This window comes from Neofelis nebulosa, chromosome 10, assembly GCF_028018385.1.
Source record: "Neofelis nebulosa isolate mNeoNeb1 chromosome 10, mNeoNeb1.pri, whole genome shotgun sequence".
Lineage (NCBI taxonomy): Eukaryota > Metazoa > Chordata > Mammalia > Carnivora > Felidae > Neofelis > Neofelis nebulosa.
In genome coordinates this window covers 97,292,931-97,313,727 of record NC_080791.1, presented here as the reverse complement: position 1 = coordinate 97,313,727, position 20,797 = coordinate 97,292,931, and the positions used below count along the sequence as shown (strand labels likewise).

Here is a 20,797-nt window from a genome sequence, read left to right as displayed (position 1 = left end):
CTGTTCCACGCGGAGGGGAGGGGCCTGGCGGGTTGGATGCCCACCGCCACCTTGGGGAGTCAAGTGGATGGCCAGTGGGCAGTGCCCTCAGTGCCCTGGGGCCCCATCATGTCCTGTATCTGACCCAGGCCTTTTAAGGCTGGGCTGATCCTCTGGAGGGTGATGGGTGGTTTGTCCTAGTCACCGGTGGGCATGGTGGATCAGTGCTCCCCTCCCCACCCAGGGGGCACAGGGGAATAGAAAGCATGGGCTTTGCAGCCTGGGTGAGGCACCTGCCGGGCTGGCCAAGCTGCCTCAGCCTCAGCCGGGGTGGGGGTGGGGCGAGCGGGAGGGCGGCTGGCCTTGTCCCTTGGGTGGTAATGAGGGCCTGCTGGGATGGTGCTGCCATGAAATCCTGTGCTGCTTGGACATCGGAGCTGGGCCCAGAGGGACCTAGCAGAGCCCGGCAGACCTGGTCCGGGGATGTGGTGGGGGATTAAGGCAAGAAGCCATCACTGGGAGGGAGGCAGTGACAAACAGGGAGGGGGACCCACGCATCTCCCGAAGAAGGCCCAGTGTCGGCCCGGCTCCCCATCCTAAAGGTTTGGGAAGACACCCCCCACCCCCGCTCCACCCACCACCCTTTACCTTTGCCCCTGGAGCCCCGCGCCCTCCGTGCCTCAGCTCCCCCCTTCTGCCCCACCCCCACCCAAGCAAGACCACCTTCTTCACAGCCACTATTTATTCTTCGTTCCTTTTTCTTTTTGTAAGAAACAGTCACAAAAACCAGTGCAAAACCATCAGTGTGGGCGTCCTGTTTTATATTACAAAAACTCCTCTTGATATAGAATATAAAAGGGGGGGGTTCACAGGAAATAAACATGATAAATTAGCTCTGCTATCTACTGGAAGGAACATGTACAGGTTTCAAAATAGACTTTCAACACGGGACCCATGGGGAAAGGGAAGAGGGGGCTTCTGGGAGATGGGGGTGCCGGGGCCTCAGCTGGTTTGGGGTATCCTGGCTGGGTCCCTTAGGTGTGGAAAGGAGGGACGAGAGCTTCATAACCCCTCAGATGGGTTCCCTTTTCTAAGAGACGGCAGCTTCGGAGCCGGAAGGTGGCTTTCAGCCTGGGGTGTGTGTGACCAACAGGGTAGGGTTGTTTATCGGCCGTACGTGGACCAGCCCAGTTAGACCTCAGTGCCTGGGAAAGGCTCGGTTGAACCAGACTGGCACGGACCTTGCCTTTTCATGCTTCAGAATGGCTGCAGGCAGCATAGAACGACCAGCCTGGGTCAATGCTACGGACTGCCTGCTTTCTCTTTCCGGCCCCAGTGTGGGCAGTAGCCAGATAAGGGGCTCCTTGGCCCCCTTCTGCAAAGCCGTTAGGGATGAGTCTCCTATCCACCCTTGAACCTGCCTCAGCCAGATGTTCCTCCAGGACCCACCCTTCCTCCCCCTGAGGGGATGGACTGGACAGGAGGAAGGGGGTGGGTGCCAGATAGATGCCAGGCCCTCCTTACCTTGAAGGCCCCGGATTCTCCTGGGTGCTGCGGACCAGATGGGGCCCGGAAGTCTGGGATGCCCCTGGGCTAGAGCCACACAGTTGCCCAGTCAGACCCTGAGTCCCGCCAAGCCAGCTCTTTGTCAACCTTAGGCCATTTGCCTCTGCTGAAGCTAAGCATGTGGGTGGGCGGGGCTGGAGAGGGGCACGCCCAAGGCCCCTCTCGGGCTGGGCTGGGGTTCCAGCTGCAGGGTCCCGGGGACGCCCATCGCTAGGGAGTCCACGGCATCATGTGTGGAATTGCCAGGACAGGCTGCTACAGGGACTCTATGGCAAGCCCCAGCCTGGAGACAGGAGGGGGACCTGGGACTAGAGGGGACAGCAGGAGGATGGGAGGGGGAAGGGGAGAGACAAGAGGAGGGTCAAAGCCAATCTTTACAGCAGGCACAGAACTGGGGCTGCATCTCTGAAGGGGGCAGGTGGCAGAGCAGAGAAGCACAGGGCTCCAGGCCACAGCTGTCTCTCCCCCACTGGCTGGAAAGCTGGAAGGGAGGCTGGAAGCTGACGCGGGGCCTGGGAGTCAGAACAGGCCCTTCCCAGACCCTGAAGAGGGACGTGGAGAGGAGGTCAGGCGCCACGCCGCCCCTCCCCTTGCCAAGCCCGCGGCAGACATCACTAATCGAGCGTAAGTTGTCGGGCAGACACCAACTAGGATTACGCTGTCCTTTCCCTCGGACCCCAGGCCAAACCTCAGATCCTCTCAACAGCCTCCGGTAGTCACTCCTGATTCACTGGAGTCGAGGGATCTTGTAATACGGTCGCCGACACCGGTCTAGGATGTAAGGCCTGTATATGAGGAACTGATCGGTGGGCGCTGTGTAGGCGTGAGTGAGTCTAGGGGACAACCTCTCCCTGCCCAAGCCTGGAAGAAACACACAGAAATGTGCTACGGACAGTGAAGGGACAGGAAAGCATGTCACAGCTGGAACGAGAGGTCTTGGAGCTGTGTAGCCTGCAGAAAATGCATCTGGGGGGAGACGATGTTTGGCCTTAATACTTTGGGAAGGAGAAAGAGAACGTGGGATGCCGTGGATGCAACCAAAGAGAAACAGAGAACCCTAATGTGCATTGAGCTGATGCTAAAAAGGCAGAGCAGTCCAAAGGCAGAAGGCTGTCTTGGGAGGTAGTAAGCTCCCCGTCCTTGGAGGTATGCAAGAAGACGGTGGCAAAGTCTTGGCAGAGAGCTTGTGGAAGACGTCCAAGCCTCAGTTCTGGGTGGGGAGAGGAGAACCAGATGATCCTGGGGGTTCCTTCCAGCCGGGGAGCCACAGAGTTGGTGAACAGGGAAGGGGTTAGGCTTGTGGGCAGAGGTGGGCAGTGTGGCAAAGGGACGGTAGTGTGTGTGTGTGTGTGTGTGTGTGTGTGTGTGTGTGTCCCTGCAGGCTTAGGAAGAAGTATGGGGGGTGGGGTGGGAGGAGAGCAGGGGCAATAGTCTGTAATTTTCTCAGCTGTGGGCCTGGGAAGTTCCTGACCAGCCTGCTCTCTCTCTCGGGAAACCAGGACACTGAGACTGACAGAGCCCTGGCAACGGTGAGAGGCAGCCTAGGGACGAGTGGGTTCCAGTTCACAATTGTCACGCCTGTGCTGTGTGACTGTGAATGACAAACTGCCCCTCTCTGGGCCTTCCGGATTATTTGATCCAACAGACGGGGGAAGCGAGGACCCTGCCAGCCAGGCCATTCTCAGATCCAGCGTCTGCAGCCCACTCTAGGCCCCAGCCTGAGGCAGGGACAACTCCATCCTCAGAAGACCAGGGCTTCAGTGTAGGTTCCAGGTCCTCGGGGACACGGTGCCCAAGTCTCCTAGGGGGCCCCCGGGCTTTGTCGGTCTGAGAGTTGCTTTTGCCTCCTTGTTGCCTAGATCCTCCCGTTCTTGGCACCTGGAGCTGAGGAGAAGGCCCAGGCCCCGGGGCTGCTAGGGGCTGGCGGGGCTGAGGAGGGAACCTGGGCTTGGGGTTCCTTTGGTCTCTAGTGCAGAGTGCTCCCTGGGTTCAAGCGCCGGGGCCCTCGCAGAGAGCCCGGAGTCCAGGCGGGGTACGTCAATCCATTTTCTTGTCTTCATTTTGTTTTGTTAAAAAAATAGCTATTTTCCTCTGCCCCTTCCTCTGGCCACTCATGATGGCTTCACCTCCTCCCCTGGGGGCAAGAGGGCAAGGACACTGGGGAGGGGAGGGTGTTGGGTGCCGGGCAGTGGTGGCGGGTGAGGCTTCAGGCTCCAGGTCACGCCCTCTACTGGATGCCCCGGAAGAGACACATGGCAAAGATCATGGCGAAAAGCTGCAGAGGAAGTCGAAGTTGGCTTGTCAGGCTGGCCTCCCAGCCCTGCACTGGGCTGTCCCACCCCAACAGGAAGCAGCCACCGGCCGTGGGACAGGAAGGGGGCCCACCCATCACTCAGCACCCTCCCGCAGTAGGGGTTCCTGACACTCCTTGGGGGCAAGCCCTCCGCATGGTCCCCTTTGTGCAGTGTAGTCATGGAAAGAAGGGAGCTTTGGACATGGGTTCAAATCCAGCTCCCCTATTTGCCAGCAGCAACCTTGGGCCCAACATGTCCCTTCTCTGGCCTGAGCATGTACTGGAGCTTACCATGTGCCGGGCACATTTCCAAGTGCTTTCTCAAACACCTTTTACAGGAGGCAAGACACAGAGAGGTCATGCAACTCACCTAAGGTCACACAGCTGCAAGTGAGGGAGCTGGGGTTTGAGTCTAGGCATTCTGACCCCACAGCCTATGCTCCCAAGTCCCACACACTCCACCTTCTAGTTCACAGGAGGGTGGGAAGATGAAGTAGAAGGTGATCAATAGCCCAACGAGGCCTGTTCTCTAGTAGATGATTAGTAGAAAGTTGCCAGGATCATTATTAATAGGCAAGGGCGATGTAGCCCTTCCCAGAGTTGAGAGCACAGTCACGGAACACCTACCTAAGGGCCCTGGGGTGTTGGGGGCAGGCAGAGACCCAGATTCAGGGATGCCCCTCTGACCAGAATGGCCGATGCCCCCACGGTCAGGGCTCTTGCAAGTTGCACAAGGGACAGTCCCTAGAGCCCAGGCTCGTGGCCAGATCTCCGGGAGGGGAAGCGAGGCTGGGACAGGGATACAGTTAAGGTCCCTCCTCCCGGAGCAGGGTTCTGCCTCCCATAGGGGTCACAGCTGGGCTTGGGGGCTGGGGGTGAGGAGGACGGCGGATCAAGAATGCAGACATTGTCTAACGAGCCCCCCCGCACCCCCGCCAGGCATGCAGTCCCCATCCTCCGCAACCCCCACAATGCCAGGAGCAAGGACGGCCGGGGGGAGGGGGAGGGGGACACGGTTAGCAGCGCCATCTTGCAGAGAAGCAATCTGTGGCTCAGAGGCCCTGTGTGGGGAGAGGCAGAGCCCCGGGAGTTGAAGAGAGTCCTTCCTGCGCGGGGCACACCCCCGCCATTTCCGCAGTCCCAGCGCAGATTTATCTGTTTCTCGCTCAGTGTCCTCCCGCGAGAGAACTTTCCCTGGAGGGCTGCTGGCAAGCAGGGGCTCAATCTAGGCTTGCTGAATGAACGGATGAATGAATGAAGGACCCCTCCCGCTCCCCCACCCCCCATCCCCCATCCTGAAAGCTGCGCGTGGTGCCGGGCATTCGAGACGTCCCCGAAAGGAGGGACGGGGAGGCTGGGGCTCCGGCCGCCTGACTTCGTTTCCCCGCTGGCCGAGGCCCGGGAGCGGTCCTTCCTGCAGATGGCCAAGCGTGGGCTATACGCGGTCAGTCCAAACTCCAGCAGTAGCGGGGGCTTGAGACCCAGGAAGGGGGCGGGGAGAAGGGAGGGGCAGCTCCGCTCCTCGGCTGAGGCGCCCCCTGGTGGCCGCGGCCGGAGTCTGCAGCTGCCTGCCTTTTGATGGGGGTTCCGGGACTGGGGCGAAGGGGTTAATTAAGACCGCCCTTGGGAGGTGGACAAGGCCTCACAGGTCCCGAACCCCCCCCCCCAACACACACACACAAAGAGCCTGACCTAGAAGCACAAGCCGGAGCCTTTTCCTCAAGGCAGCGGTGTTGATTCTCAGTTAAGAGTTCACGCTGGACCTTGGGGGACCTTGGGGGAGGATTAGGCAGAGAGGAACCGCGAGGGGGGCAGTGGGAGGAGGATGGGGGGGTGACTCTCAGGGCCTGCCCACTCACTGCTGGAGACTTGCTCGGATGAGACCAGAGTCCAACAGCGACTCGGGCAGCAGACAGGCACAGTGGGGCCTATACTGTCCCTACAGCAGGGAGCCAATTTGGTCCTAGATTTAGGATGTGGAGACAGAGGTAGGCTGGAAGGTGCAGGGCACGGGGGATCTCCCCAAGACCCCACGTGTGCCTTGCTTCCAGGGGACCCGTGGAAGTGGGGCCTCTACTTACCTCTATGGCCAGCACCCCTATGGCGAGGGCTCCAGCCAGGTAGACGTAGGTTTCAAAGGTGTTGAGGATCACCGTGTAACAGCCCTGGGAGGGAAGGACCAGAGGTGAAGCCACAACCGGAGAGACAGTGCAGAATCAGGAACGAGGTACGAAGCCTGGGAACTGGCACGTGACCCGCCCCACGGCTCAGGCAGCAGCAGACTTACCCTGTCAAATCCACTGTTTGATGGGGGCGGGGCGGGGGGGGAGGGGTTGGGAGGCAGGAGGCCTACAAACAGCAATCTGGCAGCAATACACCGAAGACCGCCGCGACCCTCAAGGTCCCCTCTAAACGGATGACAAGCAGTCCTGGGCATATACGAACTGGGATAGAGGTGGATACAGACACACGAGAACGTGGGTGTGGTCCTACTGACGCCCTTGCCTCGGGTCCTCACTGTGCTGCAGCCCACCCCAGGGCCTTTGCACGTGCTGCTCTCATTCTCTGGCTTGGAACACTTTTCCCATGCCAGGAGGATGAGGGTGTAGCACTTTATGTCAAGAGTCACAGCAGCACCCACACTCACAACCTGCCAGGAAGCAGGTAGGGAGCGCTGGGGATAAAGCAGAGAAACAGTGATGCTGTGAGGAGAGAAGACTTAGTATCACCCGACAGATGGGGAGTATGCACGATTTCCTATTGGTGGTCACCACTCTGGCCTGGAGTCGCGTTCTAGCAAGGTCGTCATCTACTGGGAAGCCCCCCGATTTGTTTCCAGCAGGGGAACACATTGTTGACTTGCTTGGGGGGCCATCTTGACCCAGGGAAGGCTGAGGAATGAGCTGGAGAAGCCGCCTTGGAGGGTCTGACTCATCCCAGTGGGGGAATCTGAGCACTCATCACAGGTCACCTTCTTTCGGGATTTCTTCGTTTCTTTTCATCGGAGCTCAATGGTCAACGGCGGTGGGCTAATTCAACGTCCACAGACAGGGGCCTTCTGCCTTGGCCTCTGGTGGCCACGTAACTGAGTCCCGGCCATCCAGATCTATGCAGATGTCTACCGGGGCTTTCTGGGAAGGATGGTGTGCCCCACTTTCCCCTGCTCTGTGTCTTAAACATGGGTGGGGTACCTGGAGCTATGACAGCCATTTTGCCACCGTGGACTGATATGTACAAAGAAAGGCCACAAAGATCACAGAGACCAGGCTTTGACTGACAGGACAAAGCTACCAACTTCCAGAACTCTTGCTGTGTGTAAAACACAAAGGGAATTTGCATAAGCCTCTTTAGTTGGGATTTCAAGTCCGTGCATTCAGACATTTTGCTCACTGATTGTGATGGGGTGCAAGGCAAAGTCAGAAATGCACACCGGGCTTTAGGAAGGAGTCCTTCCACAGAGGCTTTTGAAAGGAAGAATGCCCAGGAGGGATATGAGCATCTCAGAAAAGGATCCCAGAAGTCAATCTCGGGGGATCCTTATGAAGCACAGAGAAGAGTCAACATAAAGGGCTAATGTAGCTGCACAGGGACCTCCCCGATGAGCTGATTCCAAAGCCATGCCCAGGAGATGGAAGAAGGTGTCATGATCAAGGATGAGTCCAGAAATGGGCAGCCTCTGAGGATAAAGCCCGAAAGGAACAGGCCCCAGCAAAAGCCTCCCTGAATAACTGACAAGTGGCCTTAGGACACAGGTTTGGCTGTGGGCACCAGGAGGCCCAAACAGCAGCGCCTTCAACCAGCCAGAAGTTCATTTGTCTTTCATATTAAATCCCAAGCTCTGGTGGCTCATCTGCTCCACGGAGTGGTCAGGGGCCCGGGCTCCTCTTGTGATGCTCTGACATCCTGGGGGGCCACCCTCCGCTGCCAGGTCCCAGATGGCTGTCACCAGAGCTCCATTCCAGCCAGGGGGGAAAAGGAGTAGGGGTGGGCACAGTGCCTCCTCTTAAGGACCTAACACAAGTTGTACACATCACTTCTGCTCGCCTGTCCTTGGCTGCTGCGAGGTCACTTGGCCCAGATGCAGGGCAGTAGGACGTGCTGCCTTTCCCTGGTGGTTATGGGGTCTAATAGACCCCGTCTTTCCGGGGAGAACGGCCAGCAGTGTGTGCCACAGCATGAGGAATCTGAGGTCCAGAGAGGGTGTCACAGCAGGCGGCAATCCAGGCCCGCCTGACATCAAAGCCTGAAAACCTCCCCCAGGCACCCCTCCACATCCTAAAGCCTCCCCTCGAGGCTGAGACCCAGCCTCTCAGGGGCCCTCGCTACTCCAAGCTCACAGTGGCCTGACCCCCAGGGCCCTTGTGAATCCTCTGACATGGCACGGGCATGTGCAGGGGACAGGAGACGAGGTGCTGAGCTCCAAGCTGAATGGCCTCTTGGGTCGGCCAGGGTCAGGCCTCAGTCAGGCCCCTTCGTTGGGGCTCTAAGAGGCTTGCCCTGAGGCCCCCACCCCAGTCCCTTCTAGCTCCTGTCTAGGTTTTATTTTCTTTATGGCAATCATTACCATGTGAAAGTACGACTTAGTTTGCTAGACTGTGAGCCCCACAGGGACAGGGGCCTTGTCTCCTGTTCCCTGCTGTGTCCCCTGCATCTGCAACTCTCCCAGGAGATCCTCATCAAAAGCCTAATCAAGGGAGGGGCATGGGGCAGGCACCGGGTTCATCCCTGCTCCCCTCTCCCACCCCCACCCCACCCCTGCCTTGCCTGGTCTCACGCACACACCCCAGGGGCTGGGGGCCCGGTGGGGGGAGAGCACTCGGCAGGAAGGAGGAATCAAGCACAAGGGCACTGTCCGTCTCACAGTGCGGGGGGCCAGGGGGAGGTGGGGCAAAGCAGGGGCCAGAGAAGCCTCTTCTTCCTGCAAGAAGAGGAAAGGGCTTCTTCTCAGACTGAGATCAAGTCCTTGGGTTGCAAGAGAAGCAGAGTCTGGGGGGGAGGAGCCTTGCTTTCTCGGGGTCGGGAGGTGCTTCTAGACAGCACATGTGAGTCTCCCCCAGAATCAGGGCTAAGGAGGGGCCCCCACTATGTAATTCAGGGGCTGACTCCCGACCTGCATTATCGGAAGCTCGGGGAGTGCTCCGCCTGGAACACTGGAAAACTCCTACCCACCCTTTAACCCCAGACAAAACGCCCACCCCTCCGGCCTCTGCTGTCGCTGGCCCATCTGCTCCCCTCGTCCTTCCTCTACTTTGGTTGGGCCCCAGGGGCTTGGAGGGAGCTTCATCAGCCCCCATTCGGGAGTTGCACATGGCAGCCGACACTTCCAGAGGATTTCCGGGACGACTTCAGACCCTCTGTGCCGACGCGGCCACCTGCCCGGCTCTGGCCATCGCAGCCCCTGCCTGGGGGAGCAGGGCCCGGTACCTGCTTGTTCAGGAACAGGTCTCTTCCCAGAAGGCACTCCTCCCTGCTCAGCAGGACCCCGTCCCGAGTCTGGGGCTCTCTCCGGCAGCAGGCCTCCGGGACCTCGGCACTGTCCAAAGTCAGCAGTCGGAAAACTGATGCGAACCTGAAATCTTCAGGCCCGTTGACCCCACAGCAACCAAACTAGGAGGAGAGCACAGGGACAGGGCTGGTGGGTGGGGGCTGGACCCAGGGACAGAGATGGGCAGACAGCCAAGGCCACCATCAGGCAGGGCAGTAGAGAGGGTCAAGACCAGGTTGGGTTCTATCTGCTCCTCCTGTGTGACCCTGGGAAAGTCACTCGACTTCTCTGAGCCTTCAGCGCCCTCATGTGTCAAGCGGAGGTGGAGGTGGCGATAACAACCCCTACCTCACGAGGCATCAGCACCCAATAAACTCCTGCTGCGATTACTGTCACTGACAATTACAGTTGTCTGAGGACTCAGGTCAGGGGTAGCAAACAGGTTGCAGCCGGAGTCTGGACTGCATTTGCTGGGCCGTTAATAAGGGCCCAGAATGCTGTACGGATGCTGAGTCCCAGGCCAAGCCGGGCTCAGTGGGCTGGCGCTGACTGATCATGGATGCAGGCACTTGAGCAAAGCGGGCTCTGGAGGCCAGACACTTGCCGCCCTGGGCATCGTGGCTCTGAATGCTCATGGCATCCCTGGGGGAGTCACTCACCGTGATCATGACGGAGTTCCAGGTGGCAGAGAAGACATCTGTGTCGTTGTTGCCCTGGTAGTGCTTGGCGAGCTCCTTGGTGAAGAACTCTCGGGTGAGCTGGGGGAAGAGGCAGAGGGCAGGCTAAGACCCCCGCCCAGCAGCGAGGTGCAGCCCCCCCCCACCCCCCGTCCATGTCTCTTCAGCTGCTTCCGGAGGGGAGGGAAGGCCTGAGGGCCCAGCGCAGGGGATTCTCCTAACTTGGGGTGGCCCCTTAGTCCCCACTCCAGGGCCTGTGGCCTCCCCGTATCGGCTCACTGGCACGAAAGGGAAGCCTCCCCACACACCCCTCAGCGAGCCCGAGGCCAGGGCACGCTGGGAACCTCTCTCAGCCCCTGCGGCCATTTCTCAGATGCAGAGTTTATCCACGATGGGCAGCTTGCCATCCTGAGCTGTCCCCCAGAGCCGGGGGATCCCCTGGGTCCCAGCCCCGGGGTCCCAGCCCCTGAAGACACCACAGTGTGGAGCAGGGAGTCTGCAAATCCAGTTTCCAGAGGTGTCCTTGGAAGTTGCTCCTGCCCTCAAAATATTCTCCTGGGGTCTAACCACCCTCCTTCCCGCTGCAGTGACGGGCCGGGGCCCTGCGTGGTGCCCAGTCGGAGGCTCCCTTCCCTGCCCACATGGCTGCCTCCTCCTCCTGTCTGTCCCCTGCTCGCCTCCTCCCCTCCCCCAGGCCGGCTTGCGTCTCTTAGCCCCTAACCCCCTCCTTTCCAGGCCCCCTTTGGCTGCAGTGGCTGGTCCTATAGACTCAGGGGAGGGAGCTGGTACCCCTGGTGGTTGGAGCCCCTGGAATAAGGTGGCTGGTGGGGACAGTCTGCCCAAACTGGATACTGGCCACGCCTCAAGCAAAAGTGCTCTGTTCTCCTGCACATCACTGGACTTGGGGGACAGCCTCTCTGACTGTCCTCAGACTGTCAAATGACTACTGCTGGGTACGGTGTGGAATGGAAGGTTCCAGAATCAGGTGTGGGGTTGTATCAGGTGCTTCGGAAGGGCGGAGACCCTTAAGGACCCTCCGATTCTGCCTTCTGGAAAAACTCTTGCAGGAAGAGGGTCGCTGGGGTTGTGGGGCCGGGGCACGTGGGCCCGGACGTACGTTTTCCCTGAAGATGAAGGCCAGGATGGCCGCCGAGAGCTCCGCCAAGAAGATGATGAGGATGAACAGGAAGAACTGCAAAGACAAGAGGCAGGCTCGTGAGCCCTGAGGGCCGCGGGGAGGGGCCCGGCGGCCGCTGGCGGATGCGCCCTTCCGCTTGTTACACAACTGACGAAATGCACCGGTTTTATAAGACTAAGGAACTTCACCGCCATAGGTGCGACATTTTTTCATAATAAGCATGCCCACAATCCATCTTTGGGGTCAGCAAGGCTGCAACACAAATACGGAAAAGTAAGCAAACAAATATGCCTTCTGCGCCAACAGCACCCCTTCGACGATACCCCTTGTTCAGCGTTCAGTGTGAGCGATGGCACCGGGCAGCCCCGGAAGGCGATCCGTGCTGACCTGGAGGGGCCCTGTCCACGTGGGTGGTACACGCTGTGGAAACCCTGGGTTCCCGGGGGACCCCGGACCGGCTCTCCACACCCTGCCAGCCCCAGCACCCCCTCTCCCTGCCTTGCGGTCTCTCGTTCCCAGGGGCAGAGGGGAGGTGATAGGGATCTTCAGCCACGATAAAGGAGCGAGATGGGAGGCTAGGTGATGCGTCCGTCAACATCCGAGAACCCAGGGCCGGAGGTGGAAGTCTGACGGACCCTTCTCTGCTCTACTCCTCGTATTTCTCGATGTTCCCCAAAGTATCCATAATGCCTCTTGTCTCGGGCCCTCACCCCCTGCACTCCCTATCCTGGGGAAGGCCCCTCCCTTCCTCGCCCACCAGCTCCTCATTTTCCAGACCAGGTGGAGCCCAGCCCCTCGCCGGTGAGAAGCCTCTCCTGTCTCCTGCCTCCCTGACATCACAGGGCCCCGTGGACGTGTGTGCACAGCAGCGGCCAGCACCCCACCCCCCACCCCTCCACTAACATCAGCAGCACAGGCTGTGACTTCGCACGCCGCGTTCCCGATGCCCGCCAGCACAGGTGTGGGAGCATGGCTATCAGATGAACGAACACGTCCGTGAGTGACCCACTCACCATCATGACCTTGTTATATCTGCTACATCTCAGACCCCGGCCATTACGGGCACCGTTTTGGCCGAAGGCTGCTGGCGGAAGAAACGGGAAATGACTTTGCCTCCGTTGCTCGGCATTGCTGGCACCCTTGGCATTTCCAGTCTGTGATCACACGGTGTGGTCCTGCCGTGGTCAACCCACCTAGAGGCCACCAGCAGAGGACCCAGCCCCCAGTGCCCACGGAGACTCAGCCCGAGAATGCCGGAGCAAATCCTTCCTCTTCACCCAGCTGTCCCTTCTGGGCACCACACTACCTCTTCTGTCTCTGCTGGAGGGCCTGCTTCAGGACTGGCCTGAGGGATTCTCCCGAACCCTGGGGGTCTGCTTCCGGAAGGTCAGCGGCAGGCTTGCTGGGGTCTGGGGGGCAGAGTTCCCTAAACGGAGGGGAGAGTCACAGAGGGCCTCTTGTGCCCCAGGCCGCGACAGCCACGGTCCATTCTGCAGCCCCACAGCCCCCACTTCCACCAGAGGCCCTGCAGCCCCGTGACATTGACAGAGGGCCCTGGCGGGGCTCCTGGCACTTCCACTTGGCTGGAGACGCATGGCCATCCGGCTCTGTTCCTCGTGGCCACCGCGAGGGCCCCTCCCTGCCCCCTGCCCTCTTGGTGGAGTTGCCGGAAGTTCTCAAGCTGGCAAGGAGTAGCCCCAGAAATGGTTTCCATCCTCGGCGAGGCGACTGAGCTGGCCCTGGCTATCGATCACAGCTTAGACAGTTATAAAGTATGGATGAGACCGAGCTCGAGCATCGCGCACACCGTGTGCCCATCGCGCTGGGGGTGTGCTGCCTTCCCGGATGACTTAGCAGGACCTCGCTTAGCTGGTGCAGGCACAGCGTACGGATGCTCAGATGCTGGCTCAGAACCAAGAGGCAGGCACGGCCTTCCTGAGGACAAGTGTGGGCGAGTTCTGAAAAAATAATAGTCGCTACCAATCTATTGACAGCTCACCGCCTAGGCGCCGCGGATCGTACGTGGCTCATTTCTTGGGATGCTCTCGGCAGCCTGGGAAGCAGATGCTGTGACTGTCCACACCTCCGGCTTGCCGAGGGGGAGACTGGTACCCCGAGGGGTTAGTACTGTGACCAAGCTGGCCCAGCTGGTAGGCGGTGCACCTGGAGAAGCGTGGGAACTCTGATTCCAGAACCCAGTCTCTGAACACCGTGTCACCCCAGACCCTGTAAGAGCCTCTAGGTCTTAAGACTTGACAGATTGCTGGGGCGCCTGGGTGACTCAGTCGGTCGAGCATCCGGCTTCGGCTCAGGTCATGATCTCGCAGTTTGTGGGTTCAAGCCCCGCATCGGGCTCTGTGCTGACAGCTCGGAGCCTGGAGCCTGTTTCTGATTCTGCGTCTCCCTCTCTCTCTGCCCCTCCCCTGCTTGCGCTCTCTCTCCCTCTCAAAAATACACATTAAAAAAAAAATTTTAGGACTTTTTAGATTGCCTGTAGGGTCTCTTGTGGACAACCCAAGTTTCACATTTATCCAGTGCTTGCATGTGCTAGGAACAGAGTGAAGCAAGATGCTCATTTTCTCACTGAGCCACGATCACAACACCATGGCTGGGAAAGAGGTACCCTCACCTTCATGTTACATAGGAGGAGTCTAGGTTCAGAGACGTTAAGTAACTGCCCTCAGGTCACACAGCCAGGAAGTAGCAGAGCAGACACTGGAACGTCGGCTTTTCTGACTCCAAAGCCCATGCTCTTATCAGACCTCTAAGACCACTTCCTCTCTGTCCCTTCATCCCAGGGCTATTCACTGAGCACCTGCTTTGTGCCAGGCACGATGCGAGGTACTAGCAAACCACTATGCAGAAGGCAGATGTGGCCCCCAACTTCCTGCAGTGAATGTTGAGCCCAGGTTCATGACTCACGAGATGGAATTTAAGAATGAACCTAGTAACTTGAAGGAGGAAGGGGGCCTGTATATCTCCTTGCCTGGAGCAGGGTTTCATCAAGCGCAGGGACTGAGGGGTGATTTGAGCGTGCGTGAGCAGGTCACCTGAAGCAAAGCAAGGGCTGTGGTGCCACTTCTGCCAATCTGCCTTCTCCGGCATGAAGGAGCTTCCTCTTGCTGAACAGAGTTCCCATCTGGAGGGCCTTCCCCTGGACCTGGCCACGGGGCTTGTCCTGACGCCTCCCCGGGGCTTCCCATCTGGGGGCGAGGGCTTTCCCAGGGTTTTGGAGTTAATCTCACCTCATCCCATTTGCCTAAAGACACATTTGCCAGTGATTCCTGAGCATCAAATGTACAGCACTTTGCTTAGGATTTTGGAAACACTAACCGAGGGACAGAAACGGCAATTTTGCCTACCTGCGAGCACTGCCAGGCTTTTCTAGCCCATCTGCCTACCGGCCCATCCACTCTCAGTTCTCATTCGAATAAATGTTGACCAAATTTACACGCTTTATGTGCCGCTCAGCTCATTTATCTCTTCTAAATACACTTATTTCTTTTCGCTGTGCTCCTTTCCTAAAATTTAGCAAGCCTTTGTCAGAAAATATTTTTAAAAACTTCTGAATCTTAAATAAATTGGTGAAGAACCGTCTGCACATGACTCCTAGGTAAGCCACTATGGAAAAGGGATGCCACGAGATGTCCATTACAGGCGGAACCTGTCCCATTGTAATGTGAAAATGCTGTGAAATTGATCAACGGGAGCGTTTGGAAACTGTATCTTTAGAGAAATTGATCAGTGGGTGACGCAGTCATTAGGTTCCTGGGTCGGCTGGGGGTGATGGGGACCTGGGGTTTCAGACTCAGAGCAGTGGGGGAGGGGCAGCTCAGTTACCACCCCCCACCCCCCCCCCCTCCTCCTCTGCTGCAGTGGCTGACATCACTTCCTCTTGGTCCTGTTCCTGACAAGTCTTGCCTCCCTCCCTGAAGGTGGAGGAGCAGGGGTCTCAGGATTCTCGAGGGACCCGAGTGGCTACCTGTAGGGAGACTCTGTGCCCCTCTTCAGCGGGAGCCACCGCATGGCCGGTCCAGGTTAGAAAACAGAAGTGGCTCTTTTTAATTTTTAGGTCATGAGGTCACGAATCTATTTGAAAACCTTCCTGAAGCTGTGGGGTCTGTCCCCAGAAACATGCATGTGCATACAACACACACACACACACACACACACACACACACACAGCACATATGTACATGCACACAAAGCCCTAACGTAATATTTTGTACATAATTTTAGGTGAATTTCAGACATGGGAGTCCATTTTAGGTGAGGGGCCCCTCGACTAGCCCTGGTCTGAGAGACAAGGGACCCCCTCATGGGTCCAAGAGTACCCTGATTCTTTTGGGGTGCCTGGGTGGCTCAGTCGGTTAAGCGTCCGATTTTGGCTCAGGTTGTGATCTCATGCTTCATGGGTTCGAGCCCTGTGTCGGGCTCTGTGGTGACAGCACGGACCCTGGAGCCCGTTTTGGATTCTGGGTCTCCTTCGTCTTTCTGCCCCTCCCCCGCTAGCACTCTGTCTCTTTGCTGGGCAGGGGGAAGAGTATCCTGCTTCTGACTTGCACTGTGGCCTCAAGCTAAAAGGTGCTGGGCTTCAGAGAGAGGAGGAGGAGTGGGGAAGAAGGGAGGGAAGGGGAGGATTAGAAGATAGGGAAGGGAAGGGGACACAGGGGAAGTAAGGAGAGAGGGGCAGAGACTAGGAGAGGGATAAGGAAAGGCAGCAGGAATAGAAAGCAAGAGATTAAGAAGCAGAGAGATGGAGGCAGAGAAAGATCAAGAAAAGAAAGAGAGGAATGTAGACAGAAAAGGAAGGAAAGAGAAGGTGGCAGAGGAGAGGGGTGGAAGGGGCTAATTTAAGGTTCCAAAGACCAGGCCCTGGCCACAGCTAGGACTCAGCTCTTCCTTGGGGGACTTGGAGTGCACCTCAGCTGGTCTCTGGGCTTGGTCTTCCCCCTTAAGCGCGGGGGACTGATGTATCCATTCACTGGCAGGCTCAGAGGCTGCCACTTCATGGGGAGGACTTTTGAGGGCCCCAGCCTGCTCCCAGTCCAGCACCCTGGCCTGGTCCCCTGTCTTGAGGTCAAGGATGAGCCCCAGGGGCTGAGGTGAGGGGGGAAAGGGAGGTGGGCCTAACCAGGGACCCATATCCCAGCTCCTTTTAAAGTCCCCTTGGGCTCCCAAGCCAACATTGGCAACGGCTGGCACTGCAGAAGGAGGCCCGCCAGGGGGCGCCCGCAGGTTTCTTTGTTTCTCTCCAAACGAAAAGTTTGCGGTGTTCAGGCTGCTGTAGGCCAAAGGGACCCAGGGCTCCCAAATCACACATTTCACTGCTGATTTCACTTCCTGTCTGGGATATGGGGAATGTCACCGTGACATGAATAGAGGCCACCCCATCTGTTCTGGTCTGGAGAGGAGGCATTGTGGCAAATCTCTGCTCGCCAAAGCGGCAGGAGCAGATAACCTTGCAAGGAAGTCCTTCTGCTCACCAGCCGCACCTCCCCGTCGCCGAACTCCTGACCCCTCCATCCACTCACCCACGAGGGGCACCTGCACGCTGACCCATGCACACACACGCCTCATGGAGAAGGACTGGGCTCAAACTAGAAGCTCTCCAGGCCTGGGCGCCCACTGGACTTCACAGGGGAGGAAGGCCAGGAAAGTAGGCGCAGGCCCAAAGGGCCCCCGCCCACGGGAACACGGAAGGTCAGAGAAACAGAATGTCCACTGCTCGCCTCATTTGGCTCCAACCTATAGCTAAGCTGCCCCTTGATGAGCAAGCGAAGGCATTAAAGCTCAGAGAGGCTTAGAAACTAGGCCTGAGTCACATCATTAGTGAGGGGTCTGAGCAGGGTATGCGCTCAAACCCAGGCCCACCGCACGGCCGGCCACATGCCTGCCTGCCTGCCCTGTGTGGCTTGCAAGAGCCGTTCAGGGACTATTTATTTAACGAATAAAGAGACTTCAGAGATCATATCACCTCTGTTTTAAAAGCGGAAATGCAAACGGCAAGAGACTCATCCAGTAGGTATCTCTCCTCTTTCACCAAGGAGTTATATATGTGAGTTCTCGGAAGCATCATGGTTAATGTTCTCAGTTGACTATGCCTTGGAGAAACCTGGCTGTTCAGACCCGGAGGCCAAGGCCATGCTCCATCTGAGGACAGCCGGCCCACACGGCAGGCATGGGCCCGTCGCAAGGACCAGGCTCCGAAAGCTGGGGCCACCAGTGCGAACAGAACAGGTTGGTGGCCTTCCCACTCCTGGAGGACAGCCTCCTAGGCTCGGACCTGGGTGTGACCTCCGAGTCCTCTGCAGTGTAGACACAGGGCCCCCCACGCTCTGCCCCAGGGCACCCGCGGGTGGGGTGGGGGATGGGGCTACTCACAAACAGCAGCAGACATTTGTTCTCGCGGACGGCCCCGCAGCAGCCCAGGAAGCCGAGCAGAAAAAGCAGGCCCCCCATGGCCAGGAGGATGTAGGCGCCCGTGATTAGCAGGGGGTTGGCGGCCACGATCTCCCGGAAGCCGGTGGGGTCCACCATGACCCAGATGCCGATGCCCAGCAGGCAGGCCCCACCCAGCTGCCCTCAGGGCCAGTCAGGAGGGAAGAGAAGAAACAGGCAGACACGGAGGTTAGACACTCCAAACATACACCATCTCTCTGAGCCAGGCCCCAGGGTGGAGCCGGCGAGCCCCAGTGAGCCCCAGAGAACCAGGCAGGAGCCCCATTTGCTGCGCGAACCAGTGTCCCAGCAATGCTTTTCTCTCGTTTGTGTTTTCCTGGATGCCCAGACCGTTAGTACATCCTCTAAACCCAATCTCTGACCCACACCCCGACACAGGCTGCTGAGGACCATGTCACGTAGAATTTATCTGCCACTTTTTACATTGCCCTTAAATGTCAGAACTGCTGGATAATGAGGTCCTCTAGTCCAACCCTCTGATTCCAGAGGGCACCTTGTAGCCCCGCCCACCTGCTGGCAGCCCCCCAGGGCTCTGCTCAGGCCTTTGGCTTCTCCCAAGAGCAGAGCCACACCCTGAGCCCCCGCAGGTTGTCCTAACCCTGCCAAGACCCGGATGAGTGAAAGTCCACTGGTGCCGTCCAGGGCAGGGTCACTGTGAAAGAGAGCTTCCTTTCCGGTCAAGTCTGACTCTTTCTCTCCTCTCTCTCCATCTATTTTGTATCCATGTCAGCAACTCTCCTGGGTTCCCTCCCTTGCCCATAATCCTGAGGAGCAGGAAACAACCCTACAGACTTGAATTCCGGGCCCACCTTCCAAGCTCACACGTGGCTCTGGGGAACCTCTGGTCCCAGAGTGTGGCTCTGCTCCTGGGAGAAGCCAGAGGCCTGAGCGGAGCCCTGGGGGGCTGCCAGCAGGTGGGCGTGGCTACAAGGTGCTGGGTTGGCCACCTGAGCACTCGGGGCCTCTCTGTGCCTTAAAGTAGAGAATCCATAGGCTGGATGCTAAGGATGGAGCTAAGCTATGGAGTGCTGGCACATTCCAGGCACTTTCTAAACTAATCGCGCTTAATTTTCACCAAATGCCTGTTGAGGCAGGGAATTAAGATACTGAGGTTCAGAGAGGTGAAGTGTGCTTCTGACCCCACAGCTGGTAAGATGCGGAGCCAGCTTGGAACCCCAGGCCCAGAGAGGTTTCAAATTACATCAGGTGGTTACATCAGCTCAGCGCATCCAGCCCGGATGTCCGCCATTGCGCCTCTGGGGGTCAGGGTGGAGCGGGGGCTCTCTGGCCTGCCCTCTGATCACCCCCAACTCCTCCTTCTCCCCGACTCTCCACAGGGGTCAGATCCCAAGGCGGGAGTCAGGGCTGAGGCCCCAGGCCTTTGTCAGAGACCTGAACCATCCCGGGGGTCATGGGTACAACATCCCTCCTGGGCCAGTGGGCTCCTTGCAGTGGGGTGGGCACTACTGGGGGCTTCTCATCCAGGAAGTTCTGGCTGGGCAGGTAGATTTGCTTCCAGCACTGGCCCCTGTGCCTGCCCCCAGGACTCAGTCCCGTGTGACTACTTCAAAGCAGTGGTCTGTTCTTTCCACCCAGCAGGGGCCCAGGGAGATCCCAGGCATGTTCTAGCAATACTTACAAATATGAAGAAATTGAAAACAAACATCAGATACTTCATGCAGCTCAGACAGTCGCCTTCCATGGTGTTTTACCTACAAAACAGCAAGGCCCCTCAGTTTTCCCACTGGGGGAACCCACCCCTGGCCCTTCCCCATGGGGGTTCCCAGTGGTCAGCCCTGCCCTTGCAGCAGGTGGAGGAAGAGGGAGACTGGTAACGACTTCCTCTCTCAGAGGCTGCTGGGGCCAGAGTTAGGAGTGAGACCTTGGAGAAGCCAGCCCGCCTGGGCTTAAGCCTGATGCCACCATTTATTTGCTCTGTGGCCTTGGGCAAATCACTCTCCCTTTCTGAGTCTTGTTCTTTCCAACCTGACAACGGAGATTAAAACCAGAAGCTTCCTCCCAGCAGTATTGTGAGCAGAATCCGAATCCAGGCCTCATTAACTTCCTACCACCCCATACACCCTCCAGCCCGAAGGACTGCCCAGGGCTGTTTCATGGTGCCAGTGAGGAGGGGTATCACAGGGGCAAAGGGATGTGGGCACATACCTGGGGGCCCAAGCCCTGTTCCTGGGGCCAAACCCTCCCCACACCCTGACTACTTCCAACCCGAGACCTACGGCATCCCACCTACCTAAGGAGCCTTCCCTAGTCCTACCTAAAGGTATGGCCCTGGTAGCGAGTCTCTGAGTACAATTCTGTTCAGCCAGCATTAATTGTGCATCGACTGTGTGCCAGGCACTGGGGCTTGAAAGCCACAAGATGTAGCCCTTCCACATCCCCGGGGGGAGAAGCACCTGCTGCCATGGGTCAGACCTGTATTCAATATTGCCACACTTTCTTCACGACTGCCCCAGGGAGAGACTCTGATTCCCTCGGGACAGGGATCAGAGGTCCAAGTGACAGGTGAGGAAACTAAGCTCGCAATGGAAATAGCAGGTCCAATGTCCCTCAGCTGGTAAGGGGCAGGGCTGGAGCTGAGCCAGTCCAGAGTCCCTCTTCAGGTGACCCCAGCAGGCGGTCTGTGCTTGTACAACATGACTTGGTGCAAAGGATCCTGGGAGTACGTGTTGGACGCGACGAATATGGGGAAGACGGTGCTTCGTTACTTTCAACGTTTTCCCATCTTCCCTGCGGAGAGAGCCAGGGTCACTTTTCCTCACCCACAAAGTAAGGTTGACAATTCCCGCCTTAAGTGGTTACTGCGAGGTCTATGATGAATCATATTAATAATAGTAATCACCATTGGGGAGCGCCCGCTGTGTGCTAACATGGCCAAGCGTTTCACGTATATTATCTCATTTAATTCTTGTAACAACCAATGAGGTGTGCGCACTGGTTAGGGCAAACTTTCACATTACCTGGCGAGGTGTATGTATGTAATTATCAGAGAGATTAAGGGATTTGCCCAAGGCCACGCAGCTTGTAGGAGGCAATGCTAAGATCTAACGCCAGAGCCCGTGCACGGTGCCTGGCGCACGGTGGGCGCCCAGCAAACCTGCCCCCTCGCTGCCCCAGACCACAATCCAACGCCCTCCCCAGCAAGGAAGGCCAACACCCTCACAGTCCAAGGAACAAAG

At 58.0% G+C, this 20,797-nt stretch overlaps 1 protein-coding gene across 6 annotated transcripts in view; it reads right to left on the bottom strand.

Annotated features, from left to right (window-relative positions):
* Positions 1 to 779: 779 nt before the first annotated feature.
* Positions 780 to 20,797, bottom strand: part of TSPAN18 (tetraspanin 18) — a 187,640-nt gene continuing 167,622 nt past the window's right edge. For all 6 annotated transcript variants that reach the window (XM_058688730.1, XM_058688728.1, XM_058688729.1 and 3 more), the window contains 7 exons: positions 19,240 to 19,312; positions 17,523 to 17,717; positions 11,118 to 11,192; positions 9,983 to 10,081; positions 9,263 to 9,445; positions 5,920 to 6,003; positions 780 to 3,820 (listed from right to left, as the gene is read on the bottom strand). In XM_058688730.1, the coding sequence (XP_058544713.1) occupies positions 3,773 to 3,820; positions 5,920 to 6,003; positions 9,263 to 9,445; positions 9,983 to 10,081; positions 11,118 to 11,192; positions 17,523 to 17,717; positions 19,240 to 19,302 (747 nt within the window). In that variant the 5' untranslated portion in view covers positions 19,303 to 19,312 and the 3' untranslated portion in view covers positions 780 to 3,772. The remainder of the gene's footprint in view (positions 3,821 to 5,919; positions 6,004 to 9,262; positions 9,446 to 9,982; positions 10,082 to 11,117; positions 11,193 to 17,522; positions 17,718 to 19,239; positions 19,313 to 20,797) is intronic.